We start from the raw sequence: 19,482 nt of genomic DNA, 5'->3' as shown, positions 1-19,482 counted from the left end.
CCAATTTCCCTAATCCAATTAGTTGTAAAAATATTGTCAAAAATTTTGGCTAATCGATTAAATTATGACATCTCATACATATAGATCAGGTGGGGTTTATTCGGGGCCGCAGCTCTTCTGATAACATCAGGCGTTTTATCAATATCATGTGGTCAGTAGCGAATGATCAATCTCCAATCGATGCCATTTCACTTGATGCTGAAAAGGCGTTTGATATGGTAGAATGGGATTATCTTTTTAAGATTTTGGAAATGTATGGGTTCGGGAGTAAATTTATTGGTTGGATTAGGTTACTTTATAGACACCCTGTAGCGACAGTACAAACAAATGGATTAATCTCAGATTATTTTACTTTGAATAGGTTGCCCTCTTTCCCCTTTATTGTTCTGTCTTGCCCTGGAACCGTTAGCAGCTGCGATAAGAAAGGAGGATGATTTTCCAGGGGTGGTGGCGGGAGGTGTGCCGCATAAGCTTCTGCTTTACGCAGATGATATTTTGTTATTTGTCTCTGAGCCTACTTGATCTTTGCCTTGCCTCCACAGAATTATTAATTCCTTTTCCAAGTTCTCAGGATACAAAGTCAATTGGGCTAAATCCGAAGCTTTGGCTTTGACAGCGTACTGCCCAGTAACGGCTTTTAAGCTGGGCGCCTTCTAGTGGCCCAAACAGGGCATTAAGTATTTGGGGATTTTATTCCCAGCAAATTTGTCTGATTTAGTTAGTGTTAATTTTGACCCTTTAATAAAAAGGTTTTCGAGCGATGTCAGCAGGTGGGCTTCATTACATTTATCGATGATTGGGAAGGTTAATGTTATTAAAATGAATTCTATTCCAAAATTTATCTACCTGCTACAATCTCACCCTGTAGATGTCCCCCTCTCTTATTTCAAGGAATTTGATAGCATAGCGAAGTCCTTCATTTGAAATATTAAATGTCCCAGATTGCATTTTAATAAGTTACATAGGCCGATAGCCAAAGGAGGGCTAGGCCTACCCAAGATTTTGTTTTATTACTATGCATTCAGTCTCAGACATTTGGCTCATTGGTCACTTCCACCTTCCAAAGGCCCCTCCCTGGTTTGTTATTGAACAGGCAGTTCTTGCCCCTATTTCGCCATTACAAAGCATCTCTATCAAACTAATCGGAAAAGTTAAGTTACACCCCGTTATTTCGCATTTACACTCGGTATGGACTAAAGTGTCCAGATTGTTTAAATTGGACACTTATTTAAATGCTGCCTCGGGCATATGGCAGAACCCAAGACTATGTATTGGCAAGTCTCCTTTCTGCTGGCCGGAGTGGATTGTGAGGGGGGTTGCTACACTCTGTGACCTATATGAAGGTGGTGTGTTGAGATCATTTGAAAACTTGGTCCAACATTTTGGGATCCCCAGACCTCAGTTTTATAGGTATATACAACTGCGCCACCTGCTTTGCACTATTTTTGGGAGTAGCACACATCCCCCTAAGGAGGCAGATGCTTTGGGAGAGGTGATTGCGGCTTTTGGAAAAGGTCATGAGGCATCAGTGTACTACTCCCTGTTAATTCAGAGTATGGGGGACGGAGCCTTAACTTCTCTCAAAAGAGTATGGGAGAAAGATTTCAACTTGGCATTGGAGGAAGGAGTGTGGGCTAAGATTCTTAAAAACGTTAAGTCTGCATCTAGTGATGCAAGGGTGCGTCTTATACAATTCAAAGTTTTGCATAGATTTTATTGGACCCCCTCTAGACTGTATAGGCTTGGTCTTAAAGACACACCCACCTGCTGGAGATGCCAATCGGAGGATGGAGACATGGCCCATGCTTTTTAGTGGTGTGTCGAGATCCAAAAATTCTGGTCGAAGGTTCAGAATTTTGTGTGCGACGTGGTGGGCACTCAGGTTTCATTTTGCCCCAGAATTTGTGTTCTGGGCGATGGGGCGGTCATCGATGTGGGGGATGGCCATATAGGGAACTGGGTTCTGACATGTGTGATGATCGCCAGGCAGGTTATTTTGAGGGGTTGGAGTTCAGCTGGTGCGCCCCCATATCCGGAGTGGTGCACGGAGGTGGGGAGGGTGGCAGCTTATGAGGAGGTGTCATCTAGAAGACGGGGTGGCTTGGATAAGTTTGTTCGGAAATGGGGCAGGTATTTGGAGTTTTTGGAGGGCTCTTGGGTGGGGTGTGGAGAGAGTAGTGTATTATACACTATTTTGTATAATACAACTTTGGACTTTTGCCATCTTACAGATTGTGATTCATTAAACTGACAAAAAACTAAACAAAACAAAAACAAAAAACAGGCAAGTTCTGATCAGTCCAGACAAAACATTTGAAGATAGAAAGCTTCTTAACCAACAAGTGTTCAAGTAGATATTCCTGCTTTAATTGCACTTTCACATGGTTAGATAAGTAACCAATACAGTTTGATTCATCTTCATATGTACAATCTGATTTGGCCACCATCTTTTAAACAGGTGGTTTAACTCAATGTCTCACCCATCATTTCCAGAAGCTGCTCTTGCACTGTTTGTAGAATTAGACTAGGACCAATTTAACTAGCATCAAATCAAATGTGTTATAAAATATTCATGAAAAAATAAAAAATTAAATGCACTGTAAAAACAATTTGCCAAAAGTTTTAGGATTACTATAGCATCATAAATTCAGACAGACTGTTACTGTTATAACAGGCTGAACACACTGCAAACATTATGTCCTAAATTAGTATTTTACATTTATTTAAGCATTAGGTGGAAACTTTTATCTTAAGCGACTTGCAGTTCATCCAAAGTATAATTTATTATTTATTAGTTTGTGTGCTACCTTGTGAATCAAACCCATAATTAGTATTTTTGTCTTGTTTTCCAGTAGAAATATCATTGGCAGATTTTTTTTTTGTTTAAATTTTTTTTTTTAGCCTAAAGTTCACTAAATTTTGTCATATTTCTCTGGAAACAAGAGAAGTTGACAAGATATTAAGTCTTGTTTCCAGAGAAATATGACAAATTTAGTGAACTTTAGGCTAAAAAAAAAAATTTAAACAAAAAAGAAATCTGCCAATGGGGTTTTTGTTTTTCTTGCTCCACTGGCAAACAGTTTTGTTGTTGTTGTTTGAAGCCTAATTTTCACAAAATTAGAATCTAAGAATGTTTAGATATTTTTATTGTAAAACAAGACAAAAATAATAGTTAAGAATTGTTTTTTTTTTTTTTTTTTTTTTTTTTTTGCAGCATGGCATAGCTAGCGCCATGCTCTTCCAATTGAACAACAGAAACTTAATTTTTGTCTTGTTTTCTAGTAAAAATATTTTAACATCCTTAACAAACTACATTTACATGAGAAGCAACACATTATAAAATATTAAGATTTATTTTCAGATAATATATCTTTAAATACATTTTAACTCAATTGGCAAATAGCTTTTTCTTGTTTTAAGCTTTAACCTTGCTGAATTTTATTCGATTTTGTATTAGATAGCGGACATTTTGCAACAATAAACTTAATTCATACATTTTTATAATCATGCAATTTTGCTTCTTAAGTACATTTATTTTTTAGTATGTCTAGATATTTTTACTAAAAAACAAGACAAAATTACTGATCAGTTGACTTCTTTGCACTGCAACTCTTCAAGACACAGGAATATTATGACATAAGCCGTGACCCCTAAACTCTTATATAACACTACAAACATATTTGTGTATATGTCAAGTGCAGTTTCTGGTGTGACACAAAAGACAAATTATAATTTGGAAGGAAAATCAAACAATGTTTTTTGTATGATTGGCAGAATTAAGGCAACCATTTGAAAGACGCATACATCTTTGCCATCTTTATGGTAAAGTATAATACACCGCATTCTTAGGCACACTTTTGCATTCCACCCAGAATACTGTGCAATAAGGAAGGTGACAGTGTAAAGACATGTTACTCTTCATGTCTTCAGACAGTGATATGTCTGAAGCCCATTTCGAAACAGGCGATCCAGAGCTCCAAATCGAGGAGTCTCGGCAGCAGGACCATTTGAAAAAAGGAAATCCAGCAGCAGATGGTGCACCTCCTGCACTTTAGGTGAAGCACTTTAAGCAAAAGACCGACCTGGTAAATATTTGGTTTCCTCAATTGAGTCAGTGTCCAACCCTTGTGGAGTGTTGGGTAAAAAGAACCTTCACAGTGAACAACTCTCTGGTTGTCCACGTGTAGTAGACATTAATGCATCAAGCCTTATACACCAACAAGTCATGCTGCTCTTTGGAAAGAAAATACTTTTGTATTGTTTTCAAGTACTCTGAACAATGTGGCAGCAAAGTGTCCTCTATTTCAAACATTCCCAACTCTCAAACAAAGGAAACGATTCAATTAGGCAATAAAGAGTGAAGCACTTTGGGGAAGTAAATGAGGAAGCAGCAGACATTCTTATTTGGGTGCGGTGATGCTTATCACTCTACACCTGGCCTACAAGCATGTAGTGAAATGTAAAAGGCATCAACCCTGTTGCACTGTCTTCTACATAAAGCTGTTGACTCAATCTCTCAGGATTCAAGCACCACAGTCAGGGGAGGGGGTTGTGCCCTTTCGTCAGAAATGTGCTGGTCAGTTCAAGGCTTTTTACTAGCTGCTTTGGCTTTTCTGTTAGTGCTGGACTTCAGTTGTGTCATCTCCACATCAGCCACGGCTTCCAGGGGCAAACTGCTACGCATGCGCTCGATGGTCTTCTGGTAGGAAGCTTTCTCCTGCTCAAGAGAACGGATCATGTGTTTCATCTTGCTCTCACGTGACAGGAAGCTTTCCACGCTGCTCTCCAAGGTCTGAACCTTCAAACGAGCCACCTATTAATAAAAAGCCAAACATGAGTATCGTGTAATGAACAGTGTCAGCAATGTACTTATTAACGGGAGAGGTTTTTCCACCATTTTCATTTGACACTTTTCATCAAACACACCTCATATTAGCAACAGATTCAACAAAACTTGCCTCTGAGATAGCTAATACAATTCCAGACGGCTACAGGTCATTAAAGTGTCTGTAGAGGCATTAAAACCATTGCTAGATAGAAATCAAATGTTAGAAAACAGATTTTTTTTAATTTTTTATTTCATATGAGGCATTTTTGCCTAAATACTAAAAACCATTTTAGTATTCTAGGGTAAACTGAGAGGTGTATCTGTAAAGATTTCAGGTTTCAGGCTGTATGACTTTTCTCAGGAGAGGGAAATGCAAATTTGTACTGTGCTGGCAATGAACGCATAAAACACTTCCCTGTTTTTCAAGCCACTACGTTATGTGTTTTGGTTTTGTGAGAAAATTCCACATTTTGCTTTCAATTTAATCATGTAGCATAGTGAAGAACTGGACAGAAAAGTGAAGAGACACAATGCAGGTTGAATTTGAACCTGTACCCTCTGAGCACAAGACTGTTTCATGCATTTACACGGTAACACTCTAAAATAAGGTTACATTTGTTAACATTAATGACGTTATTTAACATGAATGAATTTTACACCTTACTTATTAATCTTGGTTAATGCTATTTGGAACAAATACTAATACTTTTTTAATGTTAAGTTATATGTGCTTAAATTAGTTAATGCATTAAGAACTAACATGAACTAACAATGAACAATTATTTTTTTATAATTAACATTAAGATTAATAAATACTGTAAACATATATTGTTCATTGTTAGTTCATAATACCAAATGCATATACTAATGTTAATAAATGTTACATTATAAAGTGATATCATATGCACTACCCACTGTGCCACTGCTCTGATGAGAATATACAAAGTTTATCCAACAACAAATAATCTAAACAAATGTGAGGAGGCATCACTGACCTGCAGTTTCTCCAGTAAGTCCATGTTCTGTTTCTTGAGCTGGGCATTGGCTTTCTCCAACTTGTCTAGTCTATCAGATTCCTCTGATGGTGGAGGAGCATTTGCCAGCTCATCCTGCAGGACATGGTACTCCACCTCATATGCATGCAGCTGCTTTGAGATGTCCATCTCGATAGCCTGACAAACAATATTTCACACAGACAGTTATTATCAGCTAACAAGACACAGGTTTGTTTAGAGTTAAAGTTACAAGTTTTCCCAAATCAGATTACAACATAATGTGGGTGCACAGTGTAAACTGAACAGTAGACTGTTTACAATTGGTTGTTCTTCTACAAATTGTAAGCACAATTATGTGTCATGGACCTGAGCGGGAAACAGTGGAGGGTGACACTGATTCATGAATAAAAAGATGAAATAGTGGCAGTGTTCTCACTAGTGTGTACTTGCACGTACACGTTGCCTAGCAAAAAAAGATATCTAACTAAAAATAAATAAAAACTATTAATATATGCAATTTCTTCCACTCACTGAATTTTCAGGTTTTGTTCAACATCAACAATTAAAGGTTCTTTATTCTACACACCTATGGTTTTGAAAATCAAGACAAGTGGCAACATCTAGTGGTCAAATAAAGTGCATTCCAATCTAAGTGGGCTGTTTGGCCATTTTCAGAATGGAACACTAGCGTACTGCAACTGCACAGTATACACTGTGTGCAGCATTTGAATAAACAGCAAGTAAAACAGTATTTAGTATGCAACAAACATTTCTGAACAGTAGTTTGCTACATTGCTGTCACGTGACCTCACGTTGTTAAATTCAGACAGTGGCACTGAGTTCATCTCAGGAATCACATTTTTATTTTGCATTTTTAATCCAATTGTGTGTAAAAAAATATCTTAACTATCACTGGACAGATAATACAGTAATAATTTAGTAACAGCCAAACACAGAAATTATTTTTAATGATGAGTGTTTATACCTGTAACAATGTCAAAAATGTGTCAGTATTGCATTTGAAGTCTAAATTGTTCTGTGTATGTGTGTCAGTTGGATTCTTTTCTCACAAATCCCCACCTATTGGTTTATTCTGGTTTAAATTTACCTTGGTTATTGTCTCTTCCATTTGGCTGTGAGTGAGGGTGGGAATGGTAGATTTAAGGTAGTCCACAATGGTTTCAAAGCCGTCACACTCCAGTATCTCTCCCTCGTGGCTGCTCAGCAAACACAAGGCCACCTTAAAAATCACCTCTGTGCCTTGGACAAACAGGAGGTCTACCACACATGCACAGGAGAGTTAACAACAACACAATGGCCACAATAACTTATCAAAAACTTAACACAACAACTGACATGTATACTGTATGTGGATTTAAACACAGCCCCAGCCAAACACAACAAGATTTTGAGGTATATTTACTACATTCATTCTGGCCTGTTTTAGTGTTACGGAGTTAAGTAGGAAGTGAAATACCAAATATACGGGCAACAAAGCCGAGCGGGAACTGAGAGGCAAAGAGAGTGAGAAACCAGGGCGCGGCGTACAGGCTGGGGCAGATCTCGTGCTCCTCCAGGTGTGTGTACAGGTTACGGTGATAGTCGTGCAGCAGTCGGGACAGCTGGTACATCTGGATCTACACAGAGAGAACAGAAAGAGAAAACAGTCCTCACACTAGAGGAGTGAACTTTAAACAGGCTGAACGGGGACTAGCTAAGACAGTCTCTCTCTCTCTCTTTCTCAGAGGGATTAAACATTTGCATATCTGATGATGTATAACCACAGACAGCTGAGGAGGAAACACTAACTATGAACAGTGTGCAAGAGGTGGTGACAGTTGTGTTTGCATTTCACTTGTGTGAATGCGATTGTGTGTGTGGGACATTCCAATGAGGGGAGTTCAAGTTTATTAAGAATATGTTAAGGGAATATGCCCTCTTAAGTTTAGCATACCCTCTTAAGTATTGAGTTTAGCATGACCAGAACTATGATGTGATAATAAATTAATTTAAACATTTGCTGATTTAGTTGTTACAACACAAAATTGAAAGCCACTCAGGGTAAGATGACCACCTATGTGTGGCATGAAGCCCCTGGGGTAACCTTGTCCAGCTGTCATCTGATTTTTGGAGTATGATGTATAATGTACATCGATATTATTCATAACATCTTTTTTAAGTTTCATTAATGTAAAATCGTAAATCAAATAATATATTCAAAAGTCTGCAACCTTAATAATTAATTCTAATCTAATCTAATTACATTTAAAGGCACATTCTGGGTGCAATACATGTTAAGCTCATTTGACAGCATTTGTTGCATAATGTTGATTACCAAAAAATAAAAAATAAATAAATAATAATACATATATACATATATATATATATATATATATATACATATATATATACATATACATATATATATATATATATATATATATATATATATATATATATATATATATATATATATATTAAAAATAAATAATAAAAATTACAATTTGCCCCTCTTTTTAAAAAAAAAATAAATAAAAAATTGCAGTTACAGTGAGGTACTTACAATGGAAGTGATTAGGGCCAATCCGTAAAAAAAAAAAAAAAAAAAAAAAAAAAACTCAGTTTCAAAAGTATAGCCACAAGACTATACTGTGTAGTTACATAAAATTTTGCAACTTTGTTGCCATAACAATGTAACATCATAAGCCCTACAACCCTAAAATGACTATTTAAACAATATTACAGTTAAAATAATACACAAGTTTTAACAGAAGAATGAATGTAACTGCTTTTATTAAAACATTTCTGCCTTTAAACCCTCCAAATATTTGGCACCATTTACTTTCATTGTAAGTGCCTCACTGTTACCTCCATTTTTGCTTTCTTTAAAGAAAGAGAAAGACCAGAGGAAATTCATTTTTGTGGTAATCAACATTATACTACAAATGCTGTCAATTGAGCTTAATTTGTATTTAACCTGGAATATTCCAATAAAGAGATGTCTCTTTATATTTTAAACATTTCAAATGCATGAAGGTATACATTAACTAAAATTAAAGCACTTATTTTTGTTTGATATTATCTCTTAAAGGTGCACACCAAGTAACTTTATGTTTATGTTACCTTGCCAGTACGACAGTACTTTTGGACTTGGATATTGATACCTAACTGTTGTGGAAGTTTTCATCTACCGATGCAATTGCAGAAATTCCCTATTCACAACCATATTTGACGCCCATGATTAATTTGTTTAATAATTATAAAACTGGTCATGTGATCTCAGCATGGCAGATACTGAGAGGTGACCTACTCCATGTAAAATAAAACAGCTTTTTAAGGACACTAATATGACTGGAGACTTCATTTCCTTTGAGTGTACATCAATTTAAACAAACTTTTCTATTCATTTCTTTAGGTGTAAAACTTCAAGTGGGCCAATAATCTAATTTTTAATGGCACAGGGAACACAAAGTAATTCATAAAAATGTTAAGTTCTACCAATTAGGAAACGCTGTGCCTTTATCATTCTGTTAAACTTTACAAAAACTAGTCCTACAACATTTAACAATAGGCACATTAAGACAAGAAAACATACAATACCAGTTCCAAAAGAAAAACACGAGCTAATGAAAACACACTCTCACATACACACACCTGCAGAGAGATCATGTCGGGACAGTATTGCCGTCTGATGCCTAGGTCATACATGAGCAACTTGAGGGTGTCAAAAGCCTGTTCTTCACTCATATGCAACAGCAGCAAACCAGCTACAAAACTGATGCCCTGGCAGTAGCCCACCTCTGTGTCCAACAGGGAGTATGCCTTCAGTATATTATACAGAGACAGCTGCCCAGCACCAAGCTGAGTGCTGAAATACTGGTGTGTGGGGAACGTCCGGCCTGGGGAAAAAAATTATTTCATTGATGTGCTGCATCAAAAATATAGCAATATATCTTTAAAAAAAATGTTTTCATGTTTTTCTTTTAAACACATTTTTGCCTTTAAGAGCAAATAATCCCTAAATATGATATTTAAATATGGCAAGTCAACTATAAGCACTATACTAAGTACTATCTAGTGCAGAAACTATGGGTGGTTGGCAGTGATTTTATACTGTAATAATTCTTATTAGAAAGTACAGAAATAAGAGGATATTCACATCTTTTGTTACCACTAATATCTCCAGTTTATAAAGCGGCAATTCAAGTTACTCTTTGTAAAAAATAAAGTTATTAAGTTGGTCATAGTGGACTGATTGCTCCTTAAAAAGGCCAATGAGACATACAGTACAGTAAAATGCAAAAGTCTTAGGCACATTATAGATGTTTCACAAAAACATTTGTCTTAAGATGGTAATTTTGTATATTCCGTAAGAATGTGAATCACTAAAAAAGAGAGGAGAAAGGGAAAAGGACTTAAATATGTATCTGTTTCTCACCCACACCTATCATATCACTTCATAAGATATGGAAGTAACCACCAGAGTTGTCTGGAATACTTTTATGTTGCCCTTATATGGATTTTGAAGCTTCAAAATTTTGACACCCATTCACATTGTATGGACCTATAGAGCTGAAATATTCTTCTAAAAATCTCAGTTTGTGTTCAGCAGATGAAAAAAGTCATACACATCTGGGATGGCATGAGGGTGAGTAAATGATGAGAGAATTTTCATTTTTGGTTGAACTAACCCTTTAAGTCAGTCTGGGATTACATGAAGAGACAGAAGCAATTGAGATAGACTAAATACACAGAACTGTGGCAAGATCTCCAAGATGCTTGGAACAACATATCTGCCAACAACTTTGAAAAACTGTGCACAGTACTGTGCATATTTTTGAAAACATTCTTACTGTACAACATTTTTCAAAACTGCCAAAAACCTTTGCACAGAACTGTTTGTGTTTAGCAGACATTTTTATCCAAATCAATCTAACACTGCATTCTATGCATACATTTTATCACTATGTGTGTTCCCTGGGAATTGAACCCATGACCTTGGAGTTGCTAGTGCCTTGACATGAGCCAAAGCAACATGTGAAATATACTTGGGTTGGATACAGACCGAGATCGACCAGGATGGCGTGCTGCTGTGCTGTAAGCTGCTTGAGCAGATCCTGATAAGGCGTATCTGGAGGCTGCTGCCGCTGCGGCAGACGGTGACGCAGACGGTACTGCTGGGAGAGCAGGAGCCAAACCTCCCCTCGCCGACTTTTAGGGACACCTACAGCACAAACACGCACAGAGTAAACAGAATGAGGAAAATCATGTTAGTATTAGTGGTGGTTAGTGGATAGGAATTAAGATATGATTTCAATCAGTACATCAAAGATCAAAAACATCACAAGCAGGCTTTGATGTACAGTAATGGTCAGACGTAATTTAAACATATAACGATCAAAATTCAATGTTATTAACTCACACATATGATATTGTTAAATAAATCACTTCAGTTCAGACAGATGGGTTGTTTTTGAGTTTTTACCCTGGCAGACAGCATTGTGGATCTCATCCTTGTCCCACTGTATTTTAGTACGGCAGGGACTGCTCAACTTCCTGTCCCACAAGGCCTGCACCTCTTTTAAGCACTGACACAATTCCTGGTAGTCCAGCTTCATCTTACGGATGTGCAGTTCATCACGGCTGGCTGCGGGGTGAGAAAACAGACACACACTAAGCACTGCTCAGCTTTAATTTTTATTTATAATGACTAACGTTAGGACAGCTGAAAAATCTAAAATCATTTTTACATGCAAAGTGACATTCAGAGAGTCAAATGGATGAGCCAGAGGTATATTATTCCATGGTTTAAAATATGGCGTGTCCCCTTTAACCATACCAAATCATTAAAATGCATTTGTACCATGCCAAGGTAAAGCATACAAGAACATCTTAGCAGCTGAACAAGATAAAGATGCTCTGCTAGACTCTAGGCTGATGCAACGGTGCAAAAGATGTCCTCGACAGGATGCATTTTTATCCTAAAAGCTGACAAGACATTCAAGACACACCAATGCAAAGAAGATCATTTCTAAAGAGAGCTGAAGTTCACTTATTTCTTTATATTGCAGCAAGTTTTTCAGTGCTTGAGAACATCTTAAGCTCAGAGTACTTATCTGTGTCATGCTGGTTTGTAAACTACATTGAAGCCAAACTACATTGAAGCCAAGCTAGGTGGCTATATTATCTTACCTTCTGCTCAGATATATTTATTCAGTTTGGTCGACACCACAGCCCACAAACAGACAGAAAAAATAAAAAATAGAGGAAAAGAACAGATGAAGAGACTTAGATTTTTGGGGATAGTTCCAGACACCTTTCACTTTCATTGATTGGGAAAAAAAGATGCAATGAAACTGAATGGTGACTGAGATCAACATAGTGCTTAACATCTCCTTTTGTGTTCCACTGTAGGGGTTTGGAACAACATGAGGTTGAGTAAATACACTTCCATCAGAATTTCCATCTTGGGTGAACGATGCCTATGATATGATTTAACCAACAGAGGGCAATATTTCACAAAGTTTTGCTCTTCTGAAATAAACTTGAGCCAATACGCAACATTAACCTTTCATAATGTGTAAAAGAGCTGGAAAAACTGGTATTGAAGTATTTCTGAACAACCAGAGCCAGCTGTAGCCCAGAGGTCACTGAACATCATATCCAGACATTCCAATCTATATATAACTTTGTCCTAGTATGTAAAACAGAAGCAAAGGCACTTGCCTCTCTAAAAATAAGGCCAGGGCAGAAACAACAGTGTAATCAGAGAGACGGGAGGCAATAAACGCTTTCCTTTGACTGTTCCATGATCGCTTGACTAATACAGCATACTGTATTGAAAGAAATAGCTCATCCAAAAATCAAAAATCTGTCATTATTTCCTCTCCTCATGTCATTTTTAAAACCCATATGACTTTCTTTCTTACGTGGGACACAAAGGACATTTTGCAGAATCTATTTTCCACAAAACAAAAGCATATAGTGACCAAAAAAACCCAAAAAAAAAACACACAATAAAAGTACTCCATATGACTAGTGTTCTACATTTAAAAGTCTTTTCAATGCATACAATATAATTTTATTCGTTATTCAATGAAAATCTTCAAATTTTCACTAAAATTTAAAAACGAATCTCTTTTCACTAGCTTATAATCAATCCTAGATATATTGTGATGTTTAATGTACTTTGTATTTTATTTAGTCTTGAATAGCTATTTTTATACTGTATACTTTTATATTTTTATATTGTAATCATTGCTGTACAGCACATTGGTCAACTGCTGTTGTTTTTAATTGTGCTTTATAAATAATCTGACATTAACATTGAGTGACAAATCTTCGCCTCTGTCATAGCTCTCAAATCTCGTATTCAGAGCCTTCTTCAGAAGTCTTGGAATAGAGCACACACAAGTCATATGGATTACTTTTATGGTCCTTTTTGGAACTTGACTGCCTTCATTGTATTGGAAAGTGCTACATATATGACATTCTTCAAAAAACAAATTATGTTATGCTCAATGAAAGAAAGAAAATTCATACAGGTTTAAACGATATCTGGGTGAGTAAATGATGACAGAATTTTCATTTTTAGGTGAACTAAACCTTTACGTGGGCCATTACAGTAATGAGGGAATACAAAGAGAAGGGAGGTTGGATAATGACAGAGGAAGAACAAAGGGAGAAATGTGTAGAAACACCAACCCTCCAGGCGCTGATTCTCCTTCTCCATGTGGATGAGCAGAATCTGTTGGTGGATGGCTTTCTTCCACAGGGCCCTGTAGTCAGCTGAGGAGCGCCGGCCACTCTCTCCACCAAAGCCCTGCTCTGGGGACAGGGGGCTGGCATTAGGATCCTGGTCCAAAGACCGAGGAGACAGTGGCAGCAGCTCCCGGCTGTCCATGTGGTCTGAAAAACAGCAGACAGTGTTGAAGACTTATGTTCAGATGGAATGGAGAATGAAGTGGTTTTGTGGATGTTATATTGTGCATTTCCCTTACAAAATAAATAAATAAATAAATAAAATGCTGCGTCTGTACCATGATATACTAATACTATCATATGGTAATATAAAAGTACTTTGACATACAGTGGCCTCAAAAAGTATTTGGACACTTAAGCCACTTTTAGCCATTTTTCCACAATGTGACAACCAGAAAGTGTTCAAATACTAGTACATTTATAGTTTTAGCATAAAAAATGGAACAAACTTCACTTGAAAAGTATCCTTGTACTACCTTTGCTTAAAATAAATGGCTCTTGGTTTGGTATTTGAATGTCAAATACAATGACCACCACAATATGTGTGTGGCCACCACAATATGATTACCATATTCATATATCATGTTATGTTACATGATGCTCCATGCCATTTTTTATAGTAAGTGTCCATAAAACCATGATATTACTGCAGTTAGTTTCAGGGTGGGTTTTCTTCTTGAATCTCACTAAAAAAGCTCATTACCAGGAAGCAGAATTAGTACTGTGCTATTAAGCTTACAGAACAATGATTTATCCTGCAGTGTTTACTATAAATAAGACAGGTGGGAGGACAGGGTGTAATGTCACACCTGTATGCATGTTTTTTTCTGTGTGTACGTGCATGTGTGCACATATATACCCACCTACATTCTGCATAGATGCTGAGGGTTTGTTCATGGGTGACGCCACCCTCAGGAAAATCTTCTGACGCCAGGAAACTCTGCGTGGATGTACCACGGTTAAAGAATCAGTGCTACAAGCTGACAGAGACCTCTTCCTGCCCTCCCCATTACCACTAGAGACAAACAAAATAAAATGCACTCCTTCAAATAAGGTTTTTAGACATTATACATATTATGCCCTCAGTTTAGATGGACAAGCCTGTTTTAACCCCAGATATAAACTGATAATTACAACATGCATATAACATGTTCATTCAGTAATACATCTAATAAAAAGCTTGTAAGCAATTAAGAAGCAGTTTAAAGGGTCACAAGAGATGTTAATTGGTTGCATGCATAAACTGAAGAAAACACAGTTCACCTGTTTTGAGAAAAAGAGAAAGCGATTAGGCAGTGGTCGGAAGTAAATAAGAACTTCAGAATAAGGAACAGTCGAAAAATGCATACATGAACTATGGACACAGATCATATATTTTCAGGTCTTTTCACTATCTACCAATCAATGTGACAACACTGAACAAGACCCCTTTCTCCTGAATAAAGTGGCACATATTTCAAAGCAACAATGTTTTACAGTTTCTGAAGAAAATGTGAGTGGTGCTTGCCCATGCAAAGTTCACCGCCACAATGCAAAGGCTGGTTACAAGGGAATTTGCTATGCACTTACTAAGGTGCTCTGAACATTTTTAAGTGTAATGCTATGCAATTGATAGAGTGTTCTGGGTGGTTGCTTACTGACCCAAGTCAGAGCTAACCCACAATCTTCTATGATATTCTAGTCCCTTATGGCTGTGGTCCCTCATTTAATGCAAGTCAATGGCTGCGTCTGAAACCAGGAAATTGCTGCCTCCGGAGGCTGCATACAGAGATAGGAAGGGACCAAGGCACATCCAAATCCAGCTTCATCCGATCGATGTTTGAAAGCAGCATACGAAATCCTACAATCCTGTGCATGCGGATCCACAGTGTTTGAGCTGAAGAAAGAAAATGGTGGCCGAAGTGGCAGTTGCTAGCCAATTTGTGTATAAATGTACGTTTGGGTATTTATTATTTTTTCAACTTTTTCCAACTTTTATTTCATTTCAAGTGAGAAAGTAGTACAGTATGTGCGGGTTGGTTAGCAAGAAAGTAGTATAGTAGGGGTGGGTTGGTTAGCGAGAATGTAGTATTTTAGGAGCGGGTTGGTTAGCGAGAAAGTAGTATTGTAGGGACGGGTTGGTTAGCGAGAAAGTAGTATAATGGGGGGGGGGGGTTGGTTAGCGAGAAAGTAGTATTGTAGGGGCCGGTTGGTTAGCGAGAAGTAGTATAGTAGGGGCGGGTTGGTTAGCGAGAATGTAGTATTGTAGGGGCGGGTTGGTTAGCGAGAAAGTAGGTATTGTAGGGGCGGGTTGGTTAGCGAGAAATTAATATAGTGGGGCGGGTTGGTTAACGAGAAAGTTAAGACTCCCGCTGTCCGACAGGGAGGCCAGTGAGCTGAGGGAGCCCTGGTAAAATCTTTTCAGGAAAGTGGGGGTGTGGAAGAAAGAGGGGAGACTGAAGGAGGTCTCACTCTCAGAGACGTAGTGTGCTCTCAAAATACCAACAGGGCTGAGGGAGCCAAAACAAAAAAGGTCCACAAAAAATACGTTACTTTACAGAGGTCTAGACACTGCCGTGGAACCAAAATCTAGAACGCACGAGCGCTCCTGAGCAGGATGAAAGATTCTTCCATGCGAGTATTAGTTGTTCACTTTCCCATGAAACCGTGGGATTTTTCAAGATTTTGTTTAAAAGTAAAAACTCCCAAGATTATATGAGTTGTCAGAAAAGTAGTGCATTACAAATGTTATCTATATTTTGTTTTTTAATATTCAGTTCAAAAAGATAATTTCAAATACACAATATTCTTTAGTTATAGTAAAAATTTCAGTCTACAAAACTCAAAGTACAATACCCAACTATTTTCCTTTTCAGTTTATTCTCAACAACACCAACAAAAAACCTCTTTAAGAACTATAGCATCAAATAAGCATTATATCCACGTTAGTCAATTGTGGTTTTAGTAATTGTATAAATTGTTTGAATTAGTGTTAAACCAAAAATAAACACCAAAATGTATTGTTCTCTATTGACAATGTTAGAATGCATGCTCAATTCAGTAAATGCATGTTTTGAACTTTTTTGTGTGTTTTTTACGATTTTATGATTTCTTTCAGACCCCATGAAATCACTCGATGAATGCAGTGTTCTTTTCTGTGATGACATATTGAAACAGTAAGATTGGGTGGGACATATCAAAGGGCTTATCCTTTTTTTTTATTAGCAAATAAGCTTTAGTCAGTCATGAACCATGATTTGCTACTTGCTAATAGGTTGCAGATGTCATTAGGGGGAGGGAGCAAGATAAGTCATCAATATACTTTTGTTGACTTTAAGCAGCACACTAGCATATAGATGGCCTCAAAGCTTAAAAAAAAAAAAAAAAAAAAAAAAAAAAAAAAAAAACATTTAATGGAGTAAAAGCCACAAAACTCAGATTTTGATTTCATGGGGTCTTTTATAAACAAACAACCTTTTCTAACATAATAAGCTATTTTCAGCACATTAACTGGCCGTCTGTGCAGAGGCATCACATGACTGCTGAAAAACAGGAGGGAAGATATTTTTTCACAGAAGAGCATACAGAAAGTGATGCATTACCTGCTCTGTAGCAGCTCTGGGGCCAAAGACTGTTGCCTGTGCAGTGGAGCCTTACAGCCCTGGGACGAAACCTCAGTGAAGGAGATCTTCTTCTTGAGGGGCGGGTGGCTGAAGGTGTGTGCCCTGCGACGGAACTGCGGGGCATCTGGATCGTCCTCAGCGTAACTGGGTGGAGTCCCAGGTGGGGAATCACCAGGTGAGTCGCCCTGCTGGGTGAGCAGAGAATGAATTCAGAATAGATCAGTGATGAGATGGACCAATCAGGAAGCTGATGGTCATGTCCAGTGAGGGAAGTGGACAGGTTTGAAATTTGTGTGAGCAGAGGGAGAAAGAGCATTGTGCAGCCGTTGCTGGTTTCCTGGCCCTGCTGTGGACTGACTAACAGGAGAGCATGAGTTCAGGAACTGCTGTAGCAAAGGGACAGGAAGCAGAGTGAGGAAGAGAGCCAGAGAGAGACTCTTCCTAAAGCCTGCATGGTAAACACCAGCCAAAAACCTCCATTGTGCTGCAGTCCACCTCCAATGGCTCATGTGTGTCTGATGTGTCACAGGCCATTAACCTACAATAGATCTGGCGTCAAGTCAAGTTTTTGGTTTGTCTGAAACTTGAAGGTTGTGCTTGCATATCTCGCTAGATTGCTCACTACAGAAAATTTCTGTCTGGGATAGATTCCTTTGCTGGTGCCAAGTGTGGATCTGAATGTGGGTTTTGACTTGACTGTTGATAAACTGAGTTGAATGGATTACAAATGGGCTGTTTTTTAGTAGCAGTCTGCCGATAATGGATTTGTAGTAGCTGATGCTGGTATGTAGAGAGCAGGGTGGCCAATGGATGATACAATGTCTGTATATAGTGGAGACTGGGGCTAGTTGTCGCACTTTTTACTCCAGTGAATATTTCTCAGGTTAGGACCCAATTTTTTGTGTGTTTATCCCCTATATTGATGAAGCCACATCGTCTAAAAAGAGTCTGGGGCCAAATGAAATTTGAGTGCCCAATACATCCAACATAAACTCTGAACCTTCTACCAAAATTCTTGGATCTTAACCACCACCAAAAAACATGGGTTGTGTCTCCATCTTCTGATCAGCATGGCCAGCAGGTGGGTGTGTCTTTAAGACCAAGCCTATACAATCTAGAGGGGGTCCAATAGAATCGATGTAAAATCTTAAATTGCATAAGGCTCACCCTTGCATCTCTAGATGCAGACTTGACATTTTTTAGAATCCTAGCCCACACTCCCTCCTCCAATACCAAGTTTAAATCTTTCTCCCATAATCTCTTGACAGAAGTTAAAGCTCCGTCCCTCAGACTCTGAATTAGCAGGGAGTAATACTATAGAGATCAAGATATAATTCTTTAAAAGCATTATTAATATCGATGGCTGAGGTAAATATTTCACCACCAGCAGATTTCACTGAGGGAATGGTAGAAAAAGACTCTCTCTGTTTTATATATCTAGCCAGAAGTTTTCCTGCATTGTCCCCCGACTCAAAGTATAACTGCCTTGCCCTGAATAGCCCAAACTCCACCTTCCATGACAAAATAGTATTTTATCTGTATTTCAATTGGGTCAATTCTCTGAGGCCATCAGACGACATTCTGCGCTTCAGCTCTGCCTCTGCAATTTTAATATTCCCTTCCTACTCCACAAGTTCTTGTGCTTTGGATTTTTTGGTGAATGAGGTATACTGTATGATCTGGCCCCTAAGAACCGCCTTAAGTGCCTCCCAAGCCACGCCCACAAAGGATACTGAGGACCAGTTGGTCTCCATATAAACATTGATTTCAGCCTTTAACATTTGTTGGAATTCAGGATTTTGCAAAAGCGATACATTAAAGCACCAACTATATGATTTCCTTTTCTCCATATGTGGCAACACCTCTAAACTCACCAGGGCATGATCTGAGACTAAAATGTTTCCCATTGAGCAATCAACAACAGATGAAATGAGGGACTTAGATATATATATATATATATATATATAAATATATCTATTCTAGAATAAATCTTATGGACTGATGAAAAAAATTGATAGTCCCTACCAGATGGGTTCAAAAGTCTCCAAATATCTGTAAGACCAAGATTTTTACACATCCTGTGAAGCATCAATGTTGCTCTAGGGGGCTTACACACATTTGCTTCACTATCATCAAGGACTGAGTCCATCAAAAGATTAAAGACTCCTCCCAATATTATATCATGAGGGGTACCAGCAGCTTGCAACATCCCTTCAAGATCTATAAAAAAGCCCTGATCATTAACATAAGGTGCGTAAATATTAGCTAAAATAAGACTCTGCCCCTGAATTTCTGC

General features: G+C 37.9%; 1 protein-coding gene across 7 annotated transcripts in view; it reads right to left on the bottom strand.

The window, feature by feature from the left end:
* Positions 1-3,179: 3,179 nt before the first annotated feature.
* LOC127447701 (TBC1 domain family member 4-like) overlaps positions 3,180-19,482 on the bottom strand; it is a 43,907-nt gene continuing 27,604 nt past the window's right edge. For 5 of the 7 annotated variants that reach the window (XM_051709718.1, XM_051709720.1, XM_051709719.1 and 2 more), the window contains 10 exons: positions 17,166-17,374; positions 14,448-14,599; positions 13,528-13,731; positions 11,309-11,470; positions 10,889-11,047; positions 9,478-9,722; positions 7,301-7,460; positions 6,932-7,101; positions 5,824-6,000; positions 3,180-4,813 (listed from right to left, as the gene is read on the bottom strand). In XM_051709718.1, the coding sequence (XP_051565678.1) occupies positions 4,583-4,813; positions 5,824-6,000; positions 6,932-7,101; positions 7,301-7,460; positions 9,478-9,722; positions 10,889-11,047; positions 11,309-11,470; positions 13,528-13,731; positions 14,448-14,599; positions 17,166-17,374 (1,869 nt within the window). In that variant the 3' untranslated portion in view covers positions 3,180-4,582. The remainder of the gene's footprint in view (positions 4,814-5,823; positions 6,001-6,931; positions 7,102-7,300; positions 7,461-9,477; positions 9,723-10,888; positions 11,048-11,308; positions 11,471-13,527; positions 13,732-14,447; positions 14,600-17,165; positions 17,375-19,482) is intronic. The other 2 variants (XM_051709721.1, XM_051709725.1) reach the window with 1 other exon arrangement.

This window comes from Myxocyprinus asiaticus, chromosome 11, assembly GCF_019703515.2.
Source record: "Myxocyprinus asiaticus isolate MX2 ecotype Aquarium Trade chromosome 11, UBuf_Myxa_2, whole genome shotgun sequence".
In the NCBI taxonomy this organism is placed as follows: domain Eukaryota; kingdom Metazoa; phylum Chordata; class Actinopteri; order Cypriniformes; family Catostomidae; genus Myxocyprinus; species Myxocyprinus asiaticus.
The sequence above is the reverse complement of the archived record's forward strand: the minus strand, read 5'-3'. Positions and strand labels throughout refer to the sequence as shown.